The 10,070-nt window shown below is 35.2% G+C and overlaps 1 protein-coding gene across 1 annotated transcript; it reads left to right on the top strand.

Annotated features, from left to right (window-relative positions):
• The first annotated feature begins 3,479 nt into the window (after window positions 1-3,479).
• On the top strand, window positions 3,480-9,841 carry LOC132642473 (boron transporter 4-like). Its single transcript, XM_060359646.1, has 14 exons — window positions 3,480-3,666; window positions 4,077-4,185; window positions 4,305-4,387; window positions 4,647-4,839; window positions 5,207-5,345; window positions 5,835-6,000; window positions 6,529-6,695; window positions 6,775-6,948; window positions 7,046-7,141; window positions 7,546-7,662; window positions 7,851-8,179; window positions 8,335-8,614; window positions 8,923-9,063; window positions 9,545-9,841. The coding sequence occupies exons 2-14, from the start codon at window positions 4,082-4,084 to the stop codon at window positions 9,557-9,559; spliced, it is 2,004 nt and encodes a 667-aa protein (XP_060215629.1). The 5' UTR covers window positions 3,480-3,666; window positions 4,077-4,081; the 3' UTR covers window positions 9,560-9,841.
• Window positions 9,842-10,070: the final 229 nt, after the last annotated feature.

The raw sequence follows: 10,070 nt of genomic DNA, 5'->3' as shown, positions 1-10,070 counted from the left end.
GCATAGAATAGGTACAGTAATGTGTCCATCCTTAGGTGAAAATTGGTTACACATAGAATAAGATGTAGGTCGTGCAACCTAACAGTTCTTTATATTCCGGATTTAACATGCAACTTAGTTTCCGTGTCACAATTTGTTGATCATTTAGATTGCAATGTAAATTTTAACAAAAATATGTGTGCTATACAGGCCCCCACCACGAGAAAGTTGATTCAAAGGGGTGAGCATCGAGGCGGACTTTACTATTTCCAGAATGTACCGCAGATAAGCTACGAAGGCAGAGGCAGTTGATTAGTTCGATCTTTGGCACAAACGGTTGGGTCATCCTTCAGCACAAGTAACGAAGTCGATTACGGGATTAGGCCACTAGAAAGTAGTATTAGATTAGATAAAGAATGCGATATATTCCTAAGGGCAAAACAAACAAGGAGTGTTTTTTCTTTAGGTGATAATATAGCTTCATATTTTTTTGAGATGATTCAATGTGATTTATGGGGACCGTATAGAACTCCTTCCTCTTGTGGTGGTTCATATTATTTTACTGTTGTAGATGATCATTCGCGAACCGTGTGGATCTTTATTTTAGTTGATAAGAAAGAAGTGTCCCAAACCTTGAAGAATTTTTTCGCATTGGTGGATAGGTAGTTTGGTAAACGGGTGAAGAGTGCTAGAAGTGATAATGGAACTGAGTTCACAAGTATGAACAATTACTTCTTCGAACATTGAATTCTTTTCCAAATGTCTTGCACAGGAACAACCTAACAAAATGGAAGAGTTGAAAGAAAACACCGCCACATTCTCAGCGTAGCACGAGCACTACAATTTCAGGGTCACCTTCCGATCAAATTTTGGGGAGAGTATGTTTTGACTGCAGGATATTTGAGCAACAACACACCGTCTTCGATTTTGAATGAGAAAACACCCAATGAAATTTTATACAGGGAAGCATCTCGGTATATCACTTAAGGGTGATAGGGTCATTGTGCTACGCGCACACAAAGGGAAGAATAAGGGACAAGTTTGAGAGCCGGAGTCGTAGGTGTGTTTTCTTGGGATACCCCTACGGAAATAAGGGTTGGAGAACAACGAATATTTGGTTTGAAGAGATGTGGACTTCTACGAGACCAAGTTCCCGTTTGCTGTAGGATCTAGTAACTTGATAGACAGCATAGAAGTGATCCCGGATGAATGAGAGTCTATGGAAAAAGGTCTCTGAATGTAGACGAAATGGAGGAAAAAAGAAACCAACACACCGTAGAAGAAGACCGGACAAATAATTTAGTTATGGATGAAACTCTGAGAAAAACATCAGGACACCGGTTACCGGACCTACAAACCATCCAAATTTAGACTAGATAGATAAGGGTCTAGATAGAGAAAATATGGAGGAATTGCATATGGAAGGGGTCCAGACCATCGAAATGCACCCGGAGGAGCAAATGGGTCGAGGTAAACGTCAGAAGCATGAATCGTTTCGGTTGTGTGATAACGTCACTGAATTTTTTTGAAAACAAAGTCCATTGACTCATCCACCTGATCCTCAGCAACCCTCAGGTGCGCCTTATCTTATAACTCACTTTATATCCTGTGATATTTTTTCTCGAAAAACCAAAGTTTTCTTGTATCATTTACCACCAGAAACGAGCCCAAAATCTTCTCGGAGGCAATGAAAAAGTAACACTGGCGGATAGCCATGCAATAAGTTCTCCAAGTATTGGAGGATAATAGAATGTGCACACTAGAAACTTTGTCACCGGCTAAGAAAGTACTCTATTCCAACTGAAGGAAGAACACTGGAACGCGACTCTTGATGTGGTGAATTATTTGGAGAAGAACCCAGGACAAGGCATAGTGATGAGAAAAAATTGTGATCTCCAGTTGTATGAATGGTGTGATTCAGACTTGGCCGGATGTCCGTTGACCCATAAATCACTTACCGGATGATTTATCTCACTCGGGAATTCATCTGTGTCTTGGAAAACCAAGAAGCAACATATTGTCTTCCGCTCATCAGCAGAGGCTGAATACCGATCAATGATAATAAAAGTCTGTGAATTGAAATGGTTGAAGGGAATTTTGCATAGTTTGGGCGTTGAACACAAGTCTCCGATAAAAATGTAATGTGACAGTCAGACGGCATTGTATATTGGCCGAAATCTGATGTTTCATGAACGGACTAAACACATTGAAGTGGACTATATGTCTGGGACGCACTCCAATCCGATACAATATTCCCCACTCATGTGTCAACCAGTGAAAAGTTAGTCGTTGTGTTTACAAAGGCTTTGGGAAAATCACAACTTGAATATTTACTTGGCAAGTTGGGCATTCGAGACCCTCATGCTCCAACTTGAACGAGGGTATTGAGACCAGATATTGTAGTCTAATTGTAATAGTTTAGTCTATTTATGGTACAATTGCAATTATGGTAAATATAGGATTTGTAGTCCTATTAGAATAGAGTTACCTTATCAATTTAGGATTTAAGGAAGTGGCTTACTTGTATAGAAAAAGATTATTATGATGGATACAAAACAGAAAAAATTCTCTCATTATTCTTGTCTCTTACAAACTCTCGTTCCTGTCTCTATTTTGACAACACGAAAATGTTATGGTATGATTAAAACCACAAATTTAAAATAAGTATCTGCTTCTTTCTTAAATTTTGTGCTAGAGTCAAATTAAGTTACCTAAATTACGGAGTGAGTATATTTTATCCTAGTACTCTCCAATATTTGGTTAGCAAAAGTCTCACCTAAGTTTGCGGTTTTTCCATCGATACATTCTTTTGTGATAGTCAAAAATAAAGGAGGAGCAAAAGTTGGCGTAAAAGAACTCCAGCCCTAACCTTAAAATAACGTATAAAGAAAATGTATAATGGGACAAAATTTCAAACATTTTGTTTAGTGTATAAGAACCAGTATGAACATATATTATATATCTGGCATGATGTGTACGGTTTCAGATCCGAGTACTTACACATGAAAGGAGATAAATTAATGATAAGTACAACTCATAAGAGACAAATGAATGAAACGGCAATGGTGAGATAAGAGAGATCTTCATTTATCATCATGGAATCTCTGTATATTAAATGATGATGGAGTTAGATTGATGAATTACTAATAAAATACTACTCCCTCTATTCTAATTTAGCAAAACTCGAATTTCAAAGTGAAACAGTTTAATTTTAATTGTGAATTCGAGCATTGAATTTTCAAGGTTTTTAAAATAATATTTGGAAATTACGTACGAAGACTTGGAACGAATACCGTAACATAATCTTTGAAAAACCTTAAAGTTAGCTCAGGTCGTCATGCGTGACCTTGGCTTTGAGTTTTGAGCCACTAGTATTTTATATTTGCGTTGAATTACCGAGTAATTTAATTCTTGGAATCTGGAAGATTTTCTATTTCAAAAAACGACCTAGGCACAAGAGCACAAATATATTTGGTGCGATGTTTAAGGCCCCACTAGCAAGTAAGAGCTATACCAACTCCAGGCTGTTTTTTTATGCAGCTTGCATCTCTAAACAAACATTAATGTTTTAAGTCACTGATAACTTTTTGTTTTAGAAACGAAACAAGTTAAGTCCCTGGAAACTTCTCCTGCATGATTTCCATTTTTCTGCAATTTTCTTGGGGAACTGAGACGACAAAATATCAGGTAAATAACGTAATCGTTCTCTTCCACTTAGTCTTTGGAGAATACATAGATGAATGCATATCACGTCTCTGGATCTTCTATGTAATAACAGTCAAGAATTTATTGAGATACATTTCAATCCCCTAGTCCTGTAAAATTCTTCTTGGTCATCTATTTTGAACACATTTCTTTCTTTGTCCCAAAACAAACTTTGTTTGTAAAGAATAAGATGAATATTGCATTTCGTCATATAAGTTAGTCTTTGTTTGTAATGCATGTTTATATAGATAACTTAACAAGCAGAAGACAAGTAGATCAAGTGCTACTAGTATGTACTCCTAACAATTTTTATAATTCTATATTTTCTGTATCTTGATTAATGAATTAATACTCGTTTTTTCTTTTTCCGTTTCATTATTTTGGTTCAGCAGAGATCATGAAGAGTCTTGGAACTCCATTCGAGGGCATTGCAAAGGATATTAGAGGAAGAACATCTTGCTACAAGCAGGATTGGATTGCAGGAATCAGATCCGGAATAGGGTATATACGGATTAGTTTTATTACTAGTATTCTTTAGTTGTTCTTAAAACAAAATTTGTAAACAAGAATTTGCATATTTCTTGCTTTTAATCGATCTGTTGTATATAAATGTACGCCAGGATATTGGCTCCAACTACGTATATCTTCTTTGCATCTGCTCTACCAGTGATTGCTTTTGGAGAACAATTGAGCCGAGAGACAGGTTTTTTTACAATACCAATCGCTAATCGGTCGCTAAATTGCTCGTAGCTAACATAACTTATGATAATCCATTGTTAATCCGTCTCTAAATAGGATTAGTGACGGATTTTGCTGCTTAGCTATGGAATGTGTCCACCTCTAATTACTATTTTTTCAGTAGTGTTTCAAACTCACTTCTTCATAATTAAGAATATTGTGATCACATATTTTTGTAGAGACCATACGTTTAATTTCCTGTTGACTTGATTTGAATATGTTAGATGGGAGCTTGAGCACTGTGGAAACTTTAGTTTCCACAGCTATTTGTGGTATCATTCATTCCATACTGGGTGGCCAACCTCTTCTGTTATTAGGAGTTGCAGAACCTACTATCATTATGTACAGTTACCTCTACAAGTTTGCCAAAGATAGAGAAGACTTGGGACAGACCCTTTACTTGGCTTGGACTGGATGGTATGTTACTGTGCTGGAAACTAATACTCCCTCTGCTTCAATTTGTTTGTCTTAGTACTATTTATGCAGTCAAATGATATTTTCTTTGATCAAATGTTTTTTAAATAATTTCTAAATATTTTGAACTGTTAACTATTGTGACTTATAATACTTTGTACAGTATGTAGTTTCTAAATATGTAAATTTTATTTTTAAAAAATTTGAATATTCCTGTCCGAATTCACACCGAAAATTAGTCAGTTTGACTCTCCTACTCCGAATCAAGCCAAACAAATCAAAACCGAGGGAGTATATGCTCAATTTTAAGGATGTTGTTCAATAGAGAATATCGTCATTCTCATATCTATGATGTAATTTAATTTTGCAGGATTTGTGTCTTGACAGCTCTCATATTGTTTCTTTTAGCAATATTTAATGCCTGCTCTATCGTCAATAGATTTACAAGGATTGCTGGAGAGACTTTTGGCATGCTTATCACCGTGCTTTTCATGCAAGAAGCAATTAAGGTATTCTAACTGCACAAACAGATTTATGTTTCTCAACGAATGAAATCTTAGGTGTGTTTGGTATTCTAATTTTTTCATGTTTGGTAGGTTAAAGTGTTTTGAAAAATATTTTTTCTAGCAAAACAAGTTCTTAAAAATGAGGAAAATAACTTTACCTTAATGACTGAAGTAGGAAAAACAAGTTTTATAAATGACATTCCAAGTTCATTGTCTACTTTCCACCCACCCAACCCCATCCTTTGACCATTCCACCTCGGCACCTCCGCCACCACTGAACCCCCGCTTTCCACCTCATCTCATCTCTTAGTGTTTTGCTAGATTATATATAAATGTTCTTGGATAATATCTTTTGTTTATTTATCAAATACTAGAAAATAAATAATAAACTCACTTGTTTTTCAAGAAAGTATTTTCTAGAAAAACATTTTCCGTCGTACCAAACATACCCTTAATCAGATCGCATTTGAATTTCAATTATAATTTCTGCAGGGAATAGTCAGCGAGTTTCACATTCCAAAATCCGAGGATCCAAGTTCAGAGGAATATCAATTCCATTGGCTTTACACAAATGGGCTACTTGGAATCATATTCACTATTGGCCTTCTCTATACAGCCTTAAAGAGCAGGAAAGCAAGGTCATGGTGGTACGGCACAGGTTTGTAAATCCAAACATTTGATAGTACTCCCTCTGTCCCAGTTTTACGTACAAACTCTTTTTTTTTTTTTTTAGTTTCTTCTAAATAGAAGACACCGTTTTATATATTTTAGAAAAAATGCATGAGATGATTAATAGATGACTTGCTTTTTACCACAAAAGTATTTCCTTCTTAAAATCAGTGTCTAATTAAACACCATGATCACATAAAATGGGATAATACTCAATCCCAATTTATGTGGCACACTTTCCTTTGTAGTATGTCCAAAAAGAATGTCATTTTTTTTATAATTAGAAATTAACAAATTAACTTTGAAATTCCCTTTGTACCTTTAATGAAATGATTTATAGACGCACAAATATTTCAGGTTTGTTTTAGATCGGATATTTCAAAGGTCTTCCTTTCTTTCTAATAATTTGTGCCTAATCAAACGCTGCCACATAAATTGGGACGGGGGAGTATGTATTGTCATTTCATCAACATTCATGAATGGGTCTCGTAAATTTATTTTCATGTTAACTGAGCAGGCTGGTTTAGAAGCTTCATAGCTGATTATGGAGTTCCCTTGATGGTACTTGTGTGGTCAGCTCTCTCATTCATGGTGCCAGGAAAAGTTCCATCTGGAGTTCCTAGAAGGCTCTATAGTCCCCTTCCCTGGCAATCCGCTTCTGTATATCACTGGACTGTACTTAAGGTGTGAAAAAGTTGTGTAACCATCTTTAATTAACTTGTTAATGAGAAATCTTGAAATGTAACACATAGCTAAACTGCAGGATATGGGGAAAGTTCCTCCAGCATACATATTTGCTGCCATAATACCAGCTCTGATGATAGCTGGACTCTATTTCTTCGATCACAGTGTTGCTTCGCAGTTGGCTCAACAAAAGGAGTTCAACCTAAAAAATCCTTCTGCCTATCATTATGATATCTTACTCTTGGGATTTATGGTATCCCCTATCTATCTATCTATCTATCTATCTATCTGTCATCTGTGATTAATTATTTGTTACTGTTTGAATAATGACATGGGTTGATACTTCTCAGACTTTGCTATGTGGTTTGATTGGATTGCCTCCTTCAAATGGTGTCCTGCCACAATCCCCTATGCATACTAAAAGCTTGGCTGTTCTTAAGAAGCAGGTAATGCATATTTTCCGTTTCAGTTTATGTGATAATATTTTCTTATTTAATCCTTTCTAAAAAGAGTGAAAGATTTCTATATTTAGAAACATCTAACTATAAATTTCACATTGTACCCTTAATGTAAAGTTTTTATAGCTAGACAAATGTTATGGCATGTTTAAGACGATAAGTTTCAAAAGTTTTATGACCACACAACTCTTATGATATGTTTAAAATCACAAGTTTTAAAAGTCTCTATTTTTTACTTAAACTTTGTACTGAGTCAAACTATGTCACATAAAATTGGAACGGAGGGAGTAACTAAATCTGGATGGTTGTTATATATGCCACTGGTTGTTGCCTCTAGCGTTAGCTGCTAATTTGAATGCTAACATACTATGTTATTAATGCTAATTAACCAGCTGATTCGGAAGAAGATGGTCGAAAGTGCAAAGGAGAGTATCAAGCAAAAAGCTAGCAACTCTGAAATCTATGGCAACATGCAAACTGTATTCATAGAAATAGACAGTTCTCCTGTTGTAAGTCTTATCTTCCTATTCTGTTTAGCACTTTCAAAAAAGCAAAGTTGTGTTTATACAACTCTTGACCAATGATAGTACAACTTTAGTGTTCAATACTTGAGACTCATGACATATATATATATATATATATATATATATATATATATATATATATATATATATATAATCATTCTTTTCCATTGCAGACTGCAGTAGTTAAAGAGTTGGAAGACTTGAAGGAGGCAATAATGAAACGCGAAACTGAAGATGTAGATGGTCAAAAGTCAAATAGTATATTTGATCCAGAGAAGCATATTGATGCTTACTTGCCCGTTCGAGTGAATGAACAAAGAGTGAGCAATCTATTACAGTCACTACTAGTGGCAGCATCAGTAGGTGCTATGCCAGTGATAAAGAAGATACCAACCTCAGTTCTTTGGGGATATTTTGCTTATATGGCTATTGACAGCCTGCCTGGAAATCAACTATGGGAAAGAATCTTGCTTCTCTTCATCACCCCTGGCAGGAGATTTAAGTAAGTCCATCAATTTGTAGTATATGATCACTGAAGTAAATAATCTTTGTATTCAATTTTATGTGATACCTTTTTCCACTTTATTCTATGTCAAGCAGAATGACATATTTCTATATTTGAAAACAATTTAACTTCAAATTTAACCATGATGGCAGGGTTCTAGAAGGGGTGCATGCATCTTTTGTGGAGTCAGTACCATTCAAATACATCGCAATCTTCACAGTATTCCAATTTGTGTATTTACTAGTGTGTTTTGGAGTCACTTGGATTCCCATAGCTGGCATTCTATTCCCATTGCCATTCTTTCTCCTCATAAGCATAAGGCAGCATTTGCTACCCAAGTTGTTCCACCCTCGTCATTTGCAAGAGCTTGATGCAGCTGAGTATGAGGAAATTGCTGGTTCTCCTAAACGTGCACTTAGTTTCTCTTTCAGTGTATGTTATGTCTGCTACCTTCATTAATTTTTATGTCTTAAAAACAAGAGATTATGGTAAAAAACACACTGAACTATCACATTTTCGTGAGTTTCCTACCTGAACTTCAGGTGTGCAAGAAAAGGAAACAATTGATAGTTGAGGTGTGTTTAGATAAATAGTTGGTGATAGTTTAGGTAGGAAACTAGTACACCTGATAGTTCAGTTAGGATACTCACAAAAAAAGTGACAGTTTAGGTGTGTTTTTGATCATCAACTCTAAAAACAAATTAAATCTATATCTATATTTATGCTGTCAAATTTATTAGGAAATGGAGGCTACTATTCCTAGAACTGAAGAAGGAGAAATCGAACTTTCTGATGCTGAGATATTGGATGCACTTACTACCAGTAGAGGAGAGTTGAAAGTCAGGACCGCCAGCTCCAGCGAGGCCGATAAGCGCCCACAAGTACGTACCTTGACAATATGAATATGATGTTCCCGATGTTACATTTCATGCGTCAACCACTATTTTCTGTTTAGTCCATTTCAAAAAGATTACATTTTTATATTTGGAAACAATTTAATTTTAATTCTACTCAAAAGTGGTTATAACATATGTCCGGTGAAACTGACTAAAAAAGATGCTCAACTTGGCATTTACATAAATATTACCCTTTCTGTTTCTTTTTCTGGAACTAATTTATAGCTAGTCTATTGCAAAATGAATAATAGCTTTCTATATTTGAAAATAATTTAATTTTAGACTTCAAATTATTTTAGTGGCACACAAAAATCTCATGACATGTTTAAGGATACAAGTTTCAAAAATCATTTTGTTTTCTTAATATCTATGCCAATCAATCATCTTCGCATAAATCGAAATAGAGGGGAATTTAGAAGTCACTTGAAAAGGTTTATGTTGTCGGATGTTAATGATACCTTTGCAGGTTCATCCCAACTGATGACAAAGAATCTGATGGCAAGGAACTATATAGTGATGAATACAGGTATTGAATATGTGTATAAACTATAATAGGAACCAATCGAAAGTGAAGAGAAATAAAGATATCAAAATCTCTATGCATGGTTCTATATTATAGTGAATTTTTTAATGTTTTTGGTTTGGTATCACTGCAAGAACGTGTGATGTAGAGTGTATAATGCTATAAAGATGTAGGTCTAGCATGAGAGTGAACTTTATACCAGTACTCAACAAGCAGGCAGATATCGCTTTGAGAATGTACAGTTTCTACTCGCTTTTTGCTTTTTCCTTTTGGCTCCATTCCGTTTTATATTATCTATTTTTTTTTCTTCTTTTCAAGTTCATACTTGAATGGTAACACATATTCACATGCTAATATCAATGGCTTAAATATAATTAACTAAAGAAAGTTAACCAAAGTTAGAATAATAAATATCAGCAAGAATTCAAGTAGATCCCCGAAATGCTTGCATGACCTACTTTTATCCTAA

This window comes from Lycium barbarum, chromosome 5, assembly GCF_019175385.1.
Source record: "Lycium barbarum isolate Lr01 chromosome 5, ASM1917538v2, whole genome shotgun sequence".
NCBI lineage: Eukaryota > Viridiplantae > Streptophyta > Magnoliopsida > Solanales > Solanaceae > Lycium > Lycium barbarum.
Note: the sequence above shows the minus strand (reverse complement) of the source record. Positions and strands in the feature narration are given on the sequence as shown.

Bases quoted from the DNA above. Each gene is read 5' to 3' on its own strand.
- LOC132642473 (XM_060359646.1), top strand. From the start codon at position 4,082: ATGAAGAGTCTTGGAACTCCATTCGAGGGCATTGCAAAGGATATTAGA. The intron at 6,001-6,528 runs GTTTGTAAATCC...TTAACTGAGCAG, and splicing joins GTCATGGTGGTACGGCACAG to GCTGGTTTAGAAGCTTCATA. The intron at 7,142-7,545 runs GTAATGCATATT...CTAATTAACCAG, and splicing joins TGGCTGTTCTTAAGAAGCAG to CTGATTCGGAAGAAGATGGT.